Source organism: Lytechinus pictus, chromosome 2 (assembly GCF_037042905.1).
Source record: "Lytechinus pictus isolate F3 Inbred chromosome 2, Lp3.0, whole genome shotgun sequence".
In the NCBI taxonomy this organism is placed as follows: Eukaryota; Metazoa; Echinodermata; class Echinoidea; order Temnopleuroida; family Toxopneustidae; genus Lytechinus; species Lytechinus pictus.
In genome coordinates this window covers 44,007,437-44,026,351 of record NC_087246.1, presented here as the reverse complement: position 1 = coordinate 44,026,351, position 18,915 = coordinate 44,007,437, and the positions used below count along the sequence as shown (strand labels likewise).

The 18,915-nt window shown below is 39.5% G+C and overlaps 1 protein-coding gene across 1 annotated transcript in view; it reads left to right on the top strand.

The window, feature by feature from the left end:
* Nucleotides 1-18,915, top strand: part of LOC129279271 (piezo-type mechanosensitive ion channel component 1-like) — a 113,062-nt gene that overhangs the window by 88,452 nt on the left and 5,695 nt on the right. The window contains exons 40-44 of the mRNA XM_064095657.1: nt 1,556-1,648; nt 2,763-2,932; nt 4,794-4,919; nt 10,935-11,023; nt 18,006-18,189. Of these exons, the coding sequence (XP_063951727.1) occupies nt 1,556-1,648; nt 2,763-2,932; nt 4,794-4,919; nt 10,935-11,023; nt 18,006-18,189 (662 nt within the window). The remainder of the gene's footprint in view (nt 1-1,555; nt 1,649-2,762; nt 2,933-4,793; nt 4,920-10,934; nt 11,024-18,005; nt 18,190-18,915) is intronic.

Genomic DNA, 18,915 nt, shown 5'->3' with positions numbered 1-18,915 from the left:
TCTTTCCCGGTGTAGGAGAGGAAGAAACACTCACATTTCCCGCATAACAACCTCAGATCACTATCACTTTCAGAATTTGTCTAGCATTCGATGTCTTAGCATGAATTTTGGAAAAGGGATTACAGGAAGGTTCAAGAAACAAAGAAATTGGTGATTTTTTTTTCAGTTGTTTTTTACGGCTTTGTGCCGTCTCTCGTGTGTGGTGGTATCTTTTGAAAAGCAAATAAGAAAGAAAAAATAAGCATAATGGGACTTGGAGGGGGAATAAAATGAATAGCGCCAGCTGAAGTCACACTATAACCACTACGCAAGCTCTCGCTCGGCTGTGACAAAATATTACCTAGTATGCTTGGCGTCTGTTTGAACTTTGCCAGGAACTTCGCTGCTTTGAATCAATGACTTAAGAATAAAGTCGAAATTAGTTTCATGGAGGTAGGTGCGTTTGTTAATCAAACTTTTATGGAAAATTCTTGATTAAGATGGTATTGATAGCTTCCCATTACCCGCGGCTCATACCCCTCTAAACAACATTGCCCTAGGCGGCTACGCCCGGCCACCTGATGTGTTGTGAACTGGCAGACGTCTACGGTACATGTTTGGAAGGGGTTACGACGGGCTGCTAATTATTCCGGTATTTTCTTGAGTCTTTCTCTAGCCTTGTCATCATAACAGACATCAAATATCATGTTACCTATATAAATAAACCAAAACCGATTTCCCTGTGAATAACCTTCGTTCAGGGGGAAATGGAATTTTTTTTTTTTTTCAGGCCGAGTCTGGCTCAGACGACATTTGCTTCTATCTCGCCGAGAAAAAGGTGTGGTTAATAGACTGTTACTTACGGTAATTCATAGCGCTCTAGAGCAGTGTGGGCTTGTTTCACCGAGCACCTCACAGGTCGCATCCGCCGGTGTCCCTGCACACCATAGTGATCGGCCAGGTGTAGAAAGCCTTTCCACGCAGAGCTGCCAGCGTTATTTACGTTTCACTGTCACCCAGGCCAGCACAGGGGGTGACTCCCCCCGTGCATCAGGTCCTGCCTGGTACAGTCATGCCGGCTCAACTAGCTGCGACTGCTGGCAGTATGATGAGTCGGCCCAAAAGACATGTACATGTACGTGGCTAGCAAACCTGGCAGCTCTCGGAGCCCCATCCAAGGAGGAGACCGTCCATTATTGAGGAAGACTATCGTCCGTCGAGGAATCCTTTCATGACTCCTCCATGGGCACAGCTCCCTGGCCTACACCCATAGTGAGAAGCACTTGTTCAGGGGAGCAAAAATCTGTGTACATGATATTTGAGGGCAGTCCATGAATCATGAACTAGCAAAGTAGATGGATACATCTGATTTTCTCGTAAATAAGAAAATCAGGTAAGTATTTTCATGTTTGTCCTATTCGCTGCAACCGATAGATGGTGCACCTTATTGTGAATCCACCGACTTTCAGAAGTTAATGGGTGAATCACCTGTCACCCGTGTGTATTTTTTGTTGTTGTACAGTATGACATGATGAATTGTACAGTAGTTAATAATGTGTGTTCTTATTCTCACCAGCCCATCTTCAAAATGAATGCCCAGAGTGAGGACTTGAATCCCATTGGTACTACACAGTGGAATGATCTACAGGCAGAATTTGCACAGGACTTGGTAAGACAGATTCATATTACATTCAATCATTGCAAGTTAATAAAACGTAAATGTAATTGATACAAAGGAATCAGATTTTTTTTAAGTTAATTATTAGAATACGATTACCAAAATAATAAAAAATACATACATGTATATTGTACTCAAGTTCCCAGTGTTCTCTTCTCTAAAATGCAAACCCTATGTTCGTCTTTGTTCTGAATGTCAAATTCTGTGTTCTTAAGTCACATGCACTGTGGAAGTATTTTTAAAATGTAAGTTTCCATTACATATATGGCTGCAGTTTGTAGATAGAGCTTGGAAAACTCATGGTTAGTACTGTCAATAGGTTTGATCGTCATAATTTCCTTCTTTTTTATATTATTTGATTTTGCTTTGATTTTCATGATTGTCCCAGTTTCAGGCCTGAAAAATGGTGTTTTAAATGAAAATATGTTCTTCCTGAATTTGATGGCATTTTTTTGTATTGCAGAGAACTTGGGACTGAATACCCGGATTGAATGGTTGTTCCTATCATTTCTTTGAATGATCTACCATATCAAAGCCATGTTGATTCTTTTATAACTCATGTACTTGTAGCACTGGCTTCAAATAAAGATAGTTGCTATGGATCTCTTACATGTACATGTGATTGTGATTTTAGAAGTGATGTGTTATCAAATCTGCATCGGCCATGCTCTGGTGATTGTGACCTAACGTTACAATCATGACAATTTATTTTTTTCCTCTCAGAATCATTATTCATCGTACTATTTGAGCACATAAATAAGGGGATTTGACAATTGCTTTATCCCTGCGAAAACCACATTCATTTAGAGGGTTTTTTTTTTTTATAAAGGTTTATTCCTAAAAAAAAATGCATCTGAATATCTATTGTAACCAGCCCTTACATTTGCCCACGGAAACATATTCCCCTTATACTGTCTTTGGTCCTAAGGTGTTTTTTTTTTAAATATCCATGCCCTCCAAATGCAAGGACTGATTGTATCCCTGTCTACTCAAATTTTATAATTTCTGCAGAAGTTATGTACCCTATGTAATTTCTGATCGATTAATGATAATTAACATTATTTGTATCATAAAACATGTCTCTCTATTTGTTCCTTATGTTCAGAATGCAAGGACCTTCTTAGATGGATATCGTCAGGAGGATGTTGTGATTGCTACAATCAGTGGTAACTCAACAGGTACTTGGGACATCAGTCCGCCAAGCAGAGAGAACCTGATTAAGAGCCTACAGATAGATGTTAACCTTTATATCTACTTCAAGTATTCTTTTACCAGGTAATAGTTAAGACTAACCACAAGTAAAGACTCACCAAATTACCATACAGTGTCTGTAATAGTAGCAATTGTATCAATAGACCCCTTAGAATAACAACTTTTGCTAAAAGGTGTGGCCCTTCCCTATTTGTAAAAGTGCATTATTATATAAAAAAGAATCCCTGAAATAAAATCATGGTAACATACAAATGTAGATATTGATTGGCTATTGAGGAAAGTTACCATGACAGTTAGCATTGATGACAGAGTAATCTATGATTTATATTTTTTGTGAGAGGCTTGATGTTGGTTCAATAATTAGTCAATTAGAATATGTGTACAGTTTAATCCTTTCCCAAAGAGTTTTTCCAAATGTGATTATTTTTTCCCCAGATAATTAATATATATCACTTTTTTTTAATTCAATAATTCCCATGAAAATAAGACACTTATTTAATAATCAATTTAGTAATATTTTTGAATTGATGTTAATGGTTGTTTTGGTTGCCAATAACTGCTGAATTTAGTTTTAGCTTTTAAAATGGCTACTATGGAATTTTTCAACCAAATGATCACAGGTGTCTGTTCCAGTATTATAAAAACTTCAGGAATGTTGCATGAAACATACATCCTATTCTAAATCAGTGTAAGTCCCAAAATCAAAGGTTAGTCCTTTCATGAAATGCTAATTTGTAGTTGATTTGCATTGAATTGCAACACTTAATTACGCTTGATTTGCAATTGAACATGAGTTTTTTTAATGCCCCATTAGTCCCTGGAGAATATTTGATCGATTTGATTAAGAATTTACACGATTTATTTGTTAATTTGTTTTTCATCCATGACAGGTATCAGGCTGAAAAGAAACTAGGGTCAAAATATGAAAATCTTTTGTAGGTAGTTTATGTGACCATAGTAATAATAGAGTTTTCTCTTTCATTACCTACAACATACTATTGTGTCTGCTTGAACCAGCATATGTATTACTTAATCATTGGTATCAATGAAATTGATATGGTACATTTTATGCACATTGGCCTGTTAAGTAATCTTCCTGTAAAAAAAATAAGTTTCATATCTTTTTTTCTTCCAAATATAATTAAGTTCATTATGTTTTTTTAAAGTTTGACAATGATCACACACTCTGTGCATGTATTGAAATAGTTTTTAGTTTGTGTATTCATAAGTACTGCAGAAATGACTGAACTAGTTTTGTGTCTCTGTAGCTACCTCATGCGTAACTCTAAATCACGTCAAAATTATTTCAGGATATTTTGCACTTACAATCTCTTGTCCTGCTCAGGCCCCTTCATTGCATGAATACATATGTATATTGCAATTGTTGTTTTTTGCACACAAAGTTTAACCCATGTTATTTATACATTAAACAACTCGCAGTATTATAATTTTGAAGGGTTAATTGATTATCTTAAATTAAAACATTTCCATGCTTTAATATCTTTGTCTGAATCTATCAACTTCCTTTACCTTCAAAAAAAAAAAACCTCCTAGCAATTATGGTATATCGACATAATATACAAACATATGTAAGATTGTTTCAGTTCAGATACTGTTACTTTAAAAATGTAGCCCAATGAAGAATAGTCATGGAAATCCCCAAATCCCATATTTTTGCAGTGAGAATAGATGAATTAATAAACGAATTCAAATGATGAAATAGTAAAGACATTAGAAAACCCTTTTCAGACAATTACATTATGCTCATTTATGTCTTACCCTGGTTTACATTCTGTTCAACATCTCTCTTTCTCCCTCTCATTTTGTCTGTTTTGGTTCTATACCTCTAAAAGTGTTCTTTATTTTTCTTCATTTTATTTTTCCATCATTGATGATGATCTTAATGTAATGTTTTTCCTCTCAGAATCACCAATAATGCCCAAGTCACACCAACCATACAGAACAATCTTGATGTGATGCTGACAGAGGAATACGATGCATTTAGGGATAATCTGATTCAGCAACTTCAATTTAACACCAGTGATCCAGGGTGAGACAGTGGACAAATCATAACTTTACTTGCAATTCTCTTACAATTATTTAATCTGTTTGTATAATGTTAATTCTAAATTCGAATTGTTTAGAAGGGGCAAATGAATAAAGACCTGTTAACTTTTTTTTACTTCACTTCCAGTCCTATTTTATTTGTGTTGAGATAAAAGTTTATTTCGATTTAGCAATCAATCAAGACATGTTAACATTAAGAAATTAGTTCACTTACAGTTCTGTTGATTTACTTCAATAAGCAGGATACATCTACTTGATTTATGCTAATCAACTCGCACACCGAAACAATGTACACAAAATTTCTTGCGCAATAGCGCCATCTCCCTGCGTCTTGCTGCAGAGATCATTGTACTCTGACGTCCATCTTCCTCTTTCGCTTTTGCGATGCACTGTGAACGGTTGTCAGATAAGTGCTCTCCCAAAACTTTTGCGTTTTCTCGCATTATGGTAGCTCTTACTGCTTTTTCACAATTTCAGTCTTACTCATCTGATAATATATCAGATTGTGTTTCATTTAATTCTACTTTAGCACGAATCTTACAAGAAATTTGGTAATTTTACGGCTTTTCGTTTTGTAATTGTGTTGCTTTGCTTTATTAAATACCCTTGTACAGGCGGAGCGCCTATGACTTATGAATTATATATCACATGAAAGAGAAAAGTATAGTCTTTGTTTTCCATCTAGTTGCAAATTGTTATCGGTCACGCATGAATGATTATACTTCATTAAGTGTGATAATGCATATTTTCATAATTTTTGTAATCATTGAAGTGAAACTCATAATGCTTCAATGATCAAGACTTATTTCTTATTTTTTACGAGAGAGGAGATGAAATGCTTTCATTTCATATAAAATTCAGATCCTTTTCACCTGTTTTATTCATTTTGACAGGAAATGAAATATTAAAAATGAATCTATTTACACCACTGTACAAAAACTAATGGGGCAACAGCAGTCAGGCATCAATTCGTTTAAAATTATTTATGAAATCTGTAATACCGACTGAAATATTAAGAACTGTATGTCAAATGAAAGCATATCATATCATCTCTCGGGGAAAAAAGGAAATAAGTCATGATCAATGAAGCGTTGCGCGCTACGCTTCAATAATCACTGCAAGTTCTGAAAATATGCATTATGGCATATAATAATTCACAATCATTCATGCATGACTGATCAGTAGTTGCTAAACAAAGGCCGTACTTTCTTTTCCATTTTTATATTCATTTTGACAGGAAATGAACATTTTGAAAATGAATCTAATTACACCCACTTACAAAAGTCAATGAGGCAACAGCAGTCAGATATCAATTTGTTTGAAATCATAAACGAAATCCGTAAAACCGACTGAAATATTAAGAATTGTCTTGTCTTGTCTTGTAAATACTGCACTTGAAAGCCTCAAAGAAGCTATAGACGTGCAGGTCATTCATGCAATCACTGCCGCTATGTACTTCTTTTAATTAGCATGTTTTTGCTCAGCTGTTTCTTAAATGCAGCTAGATCGGATGCAGTTTTAGTAGTGGGAGAAAGCGAATTCCACTCCACATTTGTACGAGGGTAGAGGGAATATTTGTAACAATCCTTATTTGCTCTGATTATACTGAAGTTTAAGTCATGAGACTGTCTGGTTATTCTAGTTGTTGGCCTGGAGGATGCTTTGGAAGTGATTTGATTTATAATACATGGAGTTATTTTGTGTATTTCTTTAAACAAAAATATAAGCCGGCTTCTTATTCTCCTGTCTTGGAGAGTATCCCATTTGTATATCAAATGAAAACATATCATCTAATTTTTTGGAAAAATAGGAAATAAGTCATGATTAAAATAAATAGAGTAAAATTCACAGAGCATATTTCTAAAAAATTTCTTCATAATTGGATAACAAATAACAAAGTTATTGAATTTTAAATTTTATAAATATTTTGTGAAAACAGTAATATGCACATCGTCATGAATATTCATTCGGTGGGCTGATGATGTCACATCCCCACTTTCCATTTTCTTATGTTATTACAGGAAATCATAAATGTTTCATTTTTTCATACATGTGTAAATGATGTGTCTTCATTATGATGAAATAAGTTGTGGCAATAAAGAACTAATGCACTTAACCAGTTTTGAATCCAATTGTTTTAGTTCTTGGTAGAAATTTTTTAATAAACCTGATTTCATATAATAAAATACAAAAGAACAAATAGGGATATGACATTATCAGCCCACCTAATGAATATTCATAAAGACATGCCGAGAATTGTTTCACTGGAATAAGGCAAATCTTTAAAATTCAATAACTTTTGTTATTTGTTATTCGAATTTGATCAAATTTTGTGCATTTTGCTTTGTGAATTTCACTCTATTTATTGAGATATAAATATATTGGCTATTTATATGCCAGATACCCCTCCTGTTGACATTCGCAACTTGTTCCCCGAGTCTTTCCTGGTCGGGTAAGCATCATCTCGGTGGAAAGAAACAGCCATATATCTCTTTAGATTGTCGGCTGTGTACGTGCGTTCAGGCTTGTTTCAAGCCCCAGGTTTTTTCTGTCGGCATTTCTATGCCTACTTCCTGGGCGCACCCACCATGCCGGGTCGGGGAGTTCACACCAAACTGTCCGCCACCAGGCCATCGGTCGAGCTCAAACAGTCTATCCGATAGACTGCCCTCTATGTGGGTCAAGCTTGCGGGCGTCTCCGCCGCTTCCTCGTGTGGAGTGGGCTACGGTCGATGCATTTACCGTGCCCGTGTGTCAAATTGTCTTCTTTTTTAGAAGCTTTTTCACTCGGCACACTTGAGTCGCCTCGCAGGCTGCTTTCATCCTCCTTCCATGCTATGTATGTGACCATGGTCACTGCGTGACCGAGGATGATGTAATCGTGGTGGATATACATTTATGTATAAAATGTATACGTGTGTGTATGCATACTGTATGCCTGTCTAACCACGATCACCACGACCCGCTTTCTCTCGGGCCGACTGTGGATGAGTCCCTCCATGAAAGTGATTTACTTCACTGGAGTTCTTCTTTTTAGAAGCTTAGATTCTCATCCCCCGCTGCGTCATTTTTGCCGCCCCCCGCAGCTTCTCGGAACTCCTTATCTTACCGATATCGGACTGTTCCATGCTGTTGCAACCGGCGCCGGCTGTGCTTGCCCTTGCGATCACCAGAGAAACCAGGCCTTGTGGCTGTTTTCGTAAACAACTGGTTCTCATCGCAGACTGAGGGAAATATTGGTGATTATTTTCCTCAAGTCGCCTTTCTCCTCCGCTTGTTTCGTCAAGCGAGGACTTAGACACTCTTAGCCAGTTTCCGTCCCTAACCTTGATAGGACAGGGCCGTTGTTACCTCACTCGATTCCGTCGGGAACGTAACTGTTGAGGTATCATGTCTGGCGTTGTCTGTTGGTTCAGAACATCTTGACCGACATCTCTTGATCATCGTTTACACGTAAGATCATGACAGAGACATTGTTCGCCAGCTCACCTCTGGCGTATGCTTCCTGCGACTAGGGATTACTCCGCTCAGCGGACATCCATCGCAGCCTAGCCTTACGGGCCCTCTCGGCGATGGTGGCTTCAGCCAAACCACCGCCCACCTCTCCCGCCGCGGGCACTGCACCCTCAGGCGGGTGTTTTATTTAGTACGGGAGAAAAGGGATCCGCTGTCTATCACACTTATTATGTCGTGATGCGTGCCGCGTTTTTCTCCGACACGCCCGTTTGAGCTGCTTTGACCAGACTGTTCTATTCTACATAGACAGCAGGTCCGTTGCATTTTCTTATTAACAGGATGGCACTCAGTCGCTTTTCTCGACACATTGACTGCCTTACGAGTGGTTTACTTCAACCTTACTCTCTGTCGTTCCATGTCCTTTTCGGACCGCTGGAAACGTCCTGCCACAGCTCTCTATCAGAATTCTGCAGATGTTCTGCCCTCACGCATTTGAGACAGATATCGAATTCTGGGCGCCTTCTCCCACGCTGGGGCTTCTGAGATATCTCGCATTCCTTACGTTTGCATGGTTGCGGCTTGGCTTAAATTATTAAGCCGGTGACTTGACCGTGGCTTTTATTAGCCCCGCTGTCACCTTCTCAGATTGATTGATTGATCACTTACTGAACCGTACAAGTTTCAGTCTTCCGATCACGATTCTTGTCGAAATTTTCAACAAAATCAGATCGTTTTTTGATCATCGGCAATTATCATCCCTCCGGTTACGGATGATTAATACCTTCAATCCGAATCTTACAACCTCTTAAGTTCTTCTCAAACGTTGAGCTTGTATGGCTTAGTCCGTCATGGCACCTGTCGGTCGTTCTTGACGCTTGACTAACTCCCTCTTGTTCTTAAGGACCTTTCTTCACATGAGGCCTTATTTGCCTCCTCTGTCCTTAAGGCAGCAGCCTTTCGTGTCTTCATCTCCCTATTTTTGTACGCACTTTCTTAGTCTAGACATGCCTCCCTTCACGTTGAATCCGTGTTGGTCTAGCAAATCAAATGAGTATATCCCAGTTATTGATGTACATGTAAATTATGAAAATACTTACCATGATTTTCTTATTTACGAGATAACTGGATATACTCATTTGAACCCTCCCACCGACCCCTCGCCTTGCGTGGCAACATGTCTTGCGTTCAGGCTCATGAGAGGAAATGGACGCCTCTTTGCGTGATGATCTTGGGATAGTGCGTGCGTAGGGAGATGCTGCGCGCGCGCAGGAAAAATTGTGTACTTTTATTCGGCGTGCAAGTTAATCGTAATGAACTAGCAAATCAAATGAGTATATCCAGTTATCTCGTAAATAAGAAAATCATGGTAAGTATTTTCATAATTATTTTTAGTTTTGCTGGTCCAAATGTATTTCTTTTATGCTGTTTATGATCTCAGAAGGGTCCCAAACAATTTTCAGTGAAAAAACAATGAAAAACAGAAGGTTAAAAAAACAATAAAATACATAATAAATTGCAAAAAACAATATAATACATAAGAAATTGATCTGATATCGCAATTTTTTTCATGTACACTTGCTAAGAACTTCAGAAAGAGTTTCCAAACCTAAAATTATAACATTTGGAGCTTTATTTAGGGAGTTAAAGGGAAAAGTATGATTTCGCATACTAATTCCGCATAAATTAGCATAATCACTTAGTAGCAATTTGAAGGAAATAAATTACTACACAATTTTGTAGATTATGTCCCAGACAACCTGTGTGCCAATTTTCGGCACAATCGCGCGGCCAACAGCAAATGGCCGAGATCTCATTGGGAGTTCATATGGCCTGGGAGCCCCCCCCCCGGCCATATGAACTCCCAAAATACCCCGGCCTAGATAGGGTTAAATAAAAAGAGAAAAATCCAACAAGCATAACACTGTAACTTTCATCAAAATCGGATGTAAAATAAGAAAGTTATGACATTTTAATGTTTCGCTTAATTTCACTAAACAGTTATATGCACATCCTGGTTGGTATGCACATGAGGAGACTGATGACATCATCCACTCACTATTTCTTTTGTATTTTATTATATGAAATATGAAATATTCTAATTTTCTCCTCATTGTTAAGTGAAACAGTGATTAATTCCTCCCTGAACATGTGGAATTAGCATTGTTTGATACTATATGATTCAGTCAAGTCGGTCCCTATGGTCAAATCTGTAAAAAACTAAATAATGTTTAATTCAAACAATAAAAACAAAAGAAAAAGTGAGTGATGGACATCATTGACTGACTCATTTGCATGTCACTGAGTTGTGCATATCACTGTTTTGTGAAAAATAAACGAAACCTTAAAATGCCATAACTTTCTTATTTTACATCAGATTTTGATGAAATTTTCAATGTTATGCTAGTTTCATTTTTCTCTATTTATTCAAATCAACATTTTGCTGGGGTGGACTTGACCTTTATGATATATTCATTTTTATATTGAATGTGAAATGGTTTGATTAAAGAGATGCTTTCTTTGTTTCTATCCTTGAAACCTACAGTGTGATGACAAATTTAATTCCATTATACATCAACGTCCCAGCTCTATCCAGCCCTGAACCAGTCACTATCCTACTTGAGAGTAATGAGAGTAAGTCAAACCTTCCTCAGTATTAATTGAACAAAGTTTGAAGGGAGTATACAGTGTGTCCCACAAAAATGTTAATGGCAGTCTAGATGGGTATGATGTGAAAATTATAACATTATATTGCTTATATCTTTACACTCTTGAACTACAGGTTATTTTCTACAACTGAATGAAATTTTATGTGATATAGTCTTCTAATCACAAAGATATGAGCATGTTTTTATTACACATCAGTAGGGCTGTCATCATTGAGAAAATTCTTTGTCGATATTGTGTTAAAAATATCTTAACGATATCGATAACTATTGACAAAAAGAACATAACATGCATTACAGCGATGTCACATACTCGCGTTGGTCAAAATTTGTATCTGCCACTGTAACGAGAAAGCTTTAAAATCCGCATTCATCGGATGTAAATGACTACATAGCATCTTTTAACAAACATATTTAGCATAAATATATCCTCACCTTTCATGTTATTAGCATTATTTTAGGGTTTGATGAAGTTTTATTGATAACGTTACTCATATACTGTATATCAGATTCTGTTTCTTGTGATTCTACCCTAGCGCATATCTTACGAGAATTTTAGTAAATTTATGGCTTCTCATTCTGAGCTTGTGTTGCTTTGCTTCACGTCGCTCATACTGGCCTATGACTTCTCCCTCTGTAGGTTTTGCGTTCTTCTCTCTTTGCGTAATAGTGTCTTTGTGCAATGCCTGGCTTGTTTTTTCTTGCCTTGTCTTGAATTCATTTTTCTCCATCCTATTTCCCCCTTAGCTAGTCTTGTCTTCGGACTTTGTTTTTAGGAGCCTTTTTAAAAAACTTCAAAAATTAAAAAAAAAAATTATAAATAATTTTTTTTTCTTTCAGGCAGGTTTCTTTATTCTGTCATTTTGACTTATTCTTACGAAGCCTGGTTTTTGCTTAATTAATTAGCAACAATAAGTTCATCTTAATTAGTGTAAAAAAAACCTTTGTTTTTTTCTCACAGGTGGCGTTCTTAATCTATGTCCTCGGACTTAGTTTTAAGGAGCCATGTCTTGCTTAATCAATTAGCAACTTCTGTTTGTCTTAATTAATTATTAAAATGAAACTTTTTTTTTTTCTTACAGGTTGCCTTAATCTTTTGTCTTCGGACCTAGATTTAAGAAGCCTTGTCTTGCTTTATTAATTAGCGACTGTAGTTAGTCTCAGTTAATGATTAAGAAAAAAATTTTTTTTACAGGTACGGCATCTGATGCGGTCTTTTTTATCCCTCTTTTAAGTTTTGCTTCTTAGCTTTACCTTGCCGTAGGTCCCAGGCGTTGCAACTTTTATTTGCTCCAGAACGCCTTCAAGCAGTGCGGGTTTGTACCCCCATGCTCCATGTCAGCTTCAGCTGCCTGTGTCCCCGAGCACTGACCCGATCAAGCAGATGCTCACCTGCACGGGAAAATCCCGCTAGTTTGCAGGTGCTACCGACACACAGGATTCGTCCCCAACTGTCGGCAGGCTCCTGAGTATGCCCATGAGTCGATCACGAGGCCGTACTGCCCGTGCAGCTTCAGGTGCTCCACTGGGAGAGGAGTCTTTTCATGACCCGACCCCCTGTTGCTAACCGCGGAGCAAGTTCCATCAGAGGACAAACCTTTAAAAACTCACCAGGCAGTACGGCTCCCCAGTCTACCACCAGTCCCGCACGGGATGCTAGAGAGCTCCTCCAGCAGTACCTCCCTCGCAACTAACCCCCCTCCCCACCCCCCTGAGTGGTCCTGTAGATGGAGAGGAAGAATCCCTCTTTTTTTGCCCAGGCTCATACATTGCCCATTGCCTCAGGGCATCCCACTCACGAGGGATTTTTATGGCTGCCTTTGAGTGGGCAGCCTACCAAGCCAGCGTACCCTCCGCTCAAGCGAGGAAACCCCCGGTCGGTCCTTGGCATAAGCTTCACCTTTTTTAAGAAGATACGGAAGCCTTTTTTGCCACTTTGTCCTACTCTCCCCAACTTGGTCGAGTCAGGGCTAGACTAGGCACCCGTCTCTCCAGCGGTCACTGCTGTACATAGAGAGTTCGAATCTGAGATATGGGCATCATACCCACTCAGCGGTTAGGCTCACTGCCTCCATCGGAGCCCTGCTGGGCTTACGAACGCAAGCATCGGAGTTGAATGTCACAGCGAAATTGGACAAAACTATGCTTTCACTGATCGGTACCCTATGGATGCAGCTTGCACTGCTGCTACCACGGCATTGAACGCCCAAAGGGAACGGCTATTTTCCAAGCTAGATATCCCTCCCACAGACATTCATGGCTTTATCCCGGGCGTCCCCCAGTCGGATATGCATATCTTTGGAGGTGAAGCGGCCACACCTCTCCAGGAGGAGATCGATGGCCACAAACAGGCGTCCAAGCTTATTAAACAGCTCAAGGCCTCCCGCCCATTGGCACCTTCTGCCAAGAAGCCTGGCTCAGAGACAGTCCTGGGCACCTGCCCTGTTGGGTCATTGATTCCCCCGCCAGAACACCGGCTATCATTTCCCATGGTGGCAGGGGCAGAGGTGGGCGGTCCACCACCAGGCTTTGGCCAAGCCCAAGCAGTCTGTTTGACAGACTGCTCTGAGCCTGGGGTCCAGTCGACGGGCGTCTCCGCCGAGTAACAGACGATGCATTCAGGGTTTTCAGTCCCAGTATACAACGTATCAATAACGAGTGCCAAGGGTGTTCACCCAAGTGATCAACGCCATGGCAGCCTACTTGAGAAGCCAAGCCCTGCGGCTGTTCGTTCATCTATAAGACTGCCTTCTCGTCGCAGACTCCGGGGTGAAGCTTCTCTCTCACCTCGCCCTACTTCTTTGGGTAACTCAATTGTTAGGGCTTGTTGATCTGTATACAACTCTCCCGACACTTCCAGCAAAAGCTGGTTGGCCGAACTGTGTTAATCCGCATGGACAACAGGTCTGTTGCGGCTTACATAAACCGGCAGGACGGTAACCGGTCGAGTTCCTTTGACACGCGTGCCTACCCTCCGAGTGGTCTCTCCACCCAGAGGTTTTTCGGTCGATCCAAGCCCTTTCATGGCCGCTAGAAATAGACCAGTTTGCCACAGCTCTCAAACCAGAAGCTGCTGGTGTTATGTTCTCATGTGAAGGAGACAGAGGCCACCTTCTTTGATGCCTTCTACCTTCACTAGGGGCATCTGAGATGCTACGCATTCCCTCCATTTGTGTTTATACCGCTAGTTATGACAAGTCGAGGCGGTCAAGGCATGGGTACTCCTGATAACCTCCATGTGACTCAGGAGTCAGCAGTTCCCCCAACTCCTCTTTTACTGGAGGAAGAACCTCTCACCCTTCCCATGAGGCCAGACCTGGTGTCTCAACTCCTCTCCGGAATCAAGCATTTATGGCCAGCGGTTCTTCATTTAACTGCTTGACTCCTCTCAGGCTAGGATGCTAGGGCCTTACGATTCTCAAAGCAAGTGGCTCATTTTGTAGCTGAAAGCTGGACAGACTCATCTGAATGTTTTTACAATTCTTGACTTAGTCTTTTTCGGATTGGTGTAGCGATAATTCTGCTGAGCCACGCAAGGTTCCAGTGTCTTCGATCGCGGTTTTCCGTGTTGGATTTCGACAAATGTAGAGCGTTATTGACCATCAGGGGCTATCGCTCAGCCATTGCAGCCATTATTGCCGGTTTCCCTCATGGTTTGAATGTCTCTTATCCGAATCTTCTTGCGAGATTCTTGACACTTTTATTTCTCAAACGTCAGCCTAGTATAAGTTTAGCCCCGTCTTGGAGCCTGGCGGCCATACTTGACGCCTAACCTTCTTTTGAGCCGTTGGCTTGGTCGTCTTGGCATAATTTATCCATCAAGACAGCCTATTGATTGTGATCGCCTCTGGCCAGAGGCGTAGCCTTGCATGCTTGCGCATTACACTCGGACACTTAAGGTGGGAGTGGCGTGGAGTCTGCTTGATTCCCACACCTTTGTTAATGACAGGAACCAAACTGTTTAGCTGCTCTGTAGCTGTTCTGTGGAGTCCTTCTGGCTCCCCTTTCAGACTTTCCTTCTTTTCTGAAGATAAAATTTGGTGTCCTGTCCAGGCTTTGAAATGGTAATTCGATTAGACAAAGTTTGTTCATAAATCTGACCAACTCTTTGTCATTTCTTGCGAACCTCTCACTGCAGCGTCTCGTGACTCCTCATGCTTGATCGTTTTAGCGATTAGGTCGGCAGGTGCAGACGCGCTTCTTCCGATGCGAGGCCGAAGGCCCATTTTGCACATTTCCTGTAGAAAAATTATGACACTGGTGGATTTCCATAGTTACGATTGATTGGATCAATCGTAACTCATTGTAAGACAGGACATTTTGCACATTTCCTGTAGAAAAATTATGACACTGGTGGATTTCCATAGTTACGATTGATTGGATCAATCGTAACTCATAGTAAGACAGGGCCCAGGAGCATTGGGTCGTTGTGGGCCCTTTTCCAAGGTATTCCACTTGACGATGTTTTGAGGGCCGCTTTTAAGTGTAATGCCAACATTTCATGTCTTTCTTTTTGAAAGACATTCCGTCTGACGAGGCAAATTTTGCCTCAGCCTTGATGGCAGCGGCCTCCATATCTTCATCTCCCTAGTTCTTTGCGTACATACTTTTTGCTTTAGACATGCCTCCCCACTTCTGAATCCGTGCTGGTCTAGCATAAATCAAGTAGATGTATCCTAATTATTGAAGTAAATCATGAAAATACTTAGCTGATTTTCTAATAACGAGATAACTGGATACATCTACTTGAGGCCCTCCCATTGGCCCCTCGCCTTGCCTTGCAACATGTCTCAATGTCACGGGCTTAATTCGAGGAAGATGGACGTCAGAGTAGAATGATCTCTGTAGTAGGACGCACAGGGAGATGGCGCTATTGCTCAAGAAGTTATGTGTCTTTGTTTTGGTGTGCGAGTTGATAAGTATACAAATAATGCACGAAATAATGAAAGATGTGCGAGAAGAGCCAATGGATAAACTGCACCGAGGTCCGCAGGACCAAGTGCGGTATACCCATTTGGCGAGTCGAGCACAGAGTTCATTATTTAGGTCCTCTAAGCACAAGAATGCATATATTGTTTGTTTTATGCACCCCCCCCCCATTCCCCATGTTATTGAGTTGCCCTGAATGCTATATTTGATCTAAATTCTAGATAATAATAATAATAATAATAATACAGGTATATTTACCCAGGGAAGCCGCTTCAGTTCCGAAAACTGTTCTCCCAGCGGGCCCTGCTATTATTATTACCCCGGCTTTAGCTGGGCTGCCTAGGCGCTCAAAGCATTCAAGGAATTTCTTCCTACCGGGTACCCATTCATCTCACCTGGGTTGAGTGCAGCACAGTGTGGATAAATTTCTTGCTGAAGGAAATTACGCCATGGCTGGGATTCGAACCCACGACCCTCTGTTTCAAAGTCCGAAGACTAATCCACTGGGCCACAGCGCTCCAGATAATTCCAGACCTCGCACTATCCTGCACTCTGACGTCAGAGTGCAGTATAGTATTTTTGGTATGACGTTAGAGTGCAGGATAGTGCAATTTGCTGAATATCATGTGATTCGATTTGGACCAATCAAATTACAAAACATTATAGGGAGTTGTATAACATAAACTAGCATAAATCAAGTAGATGTATCCAGTTATCTTGTAAATAAGAAAATCAGGTTTTCATGATTCGTTTCCTTGTTCTCTTTTTGTCGACCTATAATCAATCAATCAATTTTTATGTTTGATTCCGCAATTTGTGTGCCAAAAATCTATTTTAAAAAAAGGATATAAAAAAAAGAGTGGATGGAGACGTGATTGGACTACATACTTTATTCAACATAATAATGAAACTTGGATGGATTGATTTTCTGATGGTTGCTGAAAGAAGCCTCATATCTCTGTGTTTGATGGACCTTATCGCATGGAATTTAAAACATTTGTATAAAATAGATACTAGTTTAGGATTATGATTTGGTAATTTGATATTATATTTCTTGTGGGACACACTGTATAGGAATCAGCATACGGCCGGGTGGTCGATCTGTTGCAAATCTTGCTCGTTCGTAACCAAATTGCATAAAATTTGGAACACACATTGGTCTAATTCCAAAAATTAGGTAAAAATCTTGCATTTTGAACTACTTCATCAATTTTCAACCAATTCTCCTGAAATATTGCTCACACATTCGTGTTGAGGTAAAGATGTGAAAGACACTTTTTTGTGTGTCAGATGGGCAAGACATATTATTTATGTTGGAACCTGCGTAGCCTTGGTAATGGCATATTACAACAATTAATGCGAACATCATGCGGATTGAGCTACTTTTTCATTTTATGACTTATGCTCATGAAAGTTGGCACACACCTGGGTCTTGAGCTAGAGATGTGCAAGACACATTTTTCATATTTTTCTGATATTGAGTTGCCATGGTAACAGTAATGGCCAAAAATTCAGGAAAACAAATCCAGGCATTGGAACATTTTTTCTTGAAACTGTATTAACCTCTTGAAAGGGAAGAAACAGATTTGATATAAAGAAGAGTGGAAGCTGTTAAAGGGGGTATGTGAAAAGAATGGATATTGCAGGCACCTTACCTGTCTTTCATCAACAGTCTGGTCCAAGCTAGATGATTTTGATACTTGGCTTTCAAAGAGCAAGAGAAACATAAAGAGTATATTCCATAATAATCAACCTTTTGACTATATAAGCATTCCTACATGTAATATGAAAAAGTATACCACACCAAAATAGGGAAAAGGAATATAGAGAGCTTGAGTCATATTCTTCAAGTTAACTCAATATTTTCAAACCACCCACCAAGGACCGATATGAATTTCTGTACCACTTTTGATAATTTCTACTTTGTATAAGATGATACTGCCTCTCTTTCACTTGAGGTAGATGATCCATTTTCCCCTACCGCTTATGCCATTGTTCTCTGCTATGTATCTTTCTTGTAGAATATGGTTATGTTAATGCCTCTTTACATCTGGAGGTTGGTGAGATATTAAACCTTGAAGGAACCAGGGAATGGTGGGAGGTGGCGGTGGCAGATGACTCCTCTGAAGAAAGTTCTACCATCCAGATACTCACATTCAATGAAAGGGTTGCATCAGAGCTTCTTGCACCGCTCTCAAGTTATGGGTAATTACAATGTCTTTATGAAACTGTTCTTGAATAATGCATATATAACGTTATAAGCAAAGCCATAAAATAATCAATCTTTACATATGTCCAACCCCCAATTTTCTCCATCATGGATATTTGAGAGCATTACATAATAATAATAATAATTTAAGATTTATACAGCACACATGTATGTCGAAAATGACACTCGATGAACAATGGACACTGAAAATTAAAGCGATAAATACATAGAAATTTAATAAATTGTTAAGAGAAATTACATAATCATTTGGAAGTCCAAAGTAACAAGTAAGCCTACAACAGTTAATCAAATGCTTGCTCCATAAGGTAAGTCCATAAGAACTAGAAAATAAAGAAATATTTCAAGAATGTCCCACATACAGGGGATCAAATATTGAATTGCCCTTATTGCACTTCCAAAAGACTTGAGATAGTAATGCCCCAGCATATGTTTCCAGTACTTGGTGCATTGAAGGTACCCATTATATTTGTTACCAACAGCTTAACACCTGAACAGAGGGATGCAAATGTTGTGCAAATAATTATTGTTTGTAAAAGTGATGGTCAAAGTGTCATTTTGGATGTATTTATCTTTCTGGAGTACAGCTGAGGGAAGAGAGAAGTTTTACAAAAGGTTACTTTGTTATCTCCCATATTGAATTTTCATAGACCATAGCCATCTATAATGCTCCCAAGATTGTATGAAGAATCATAGAGTTATTG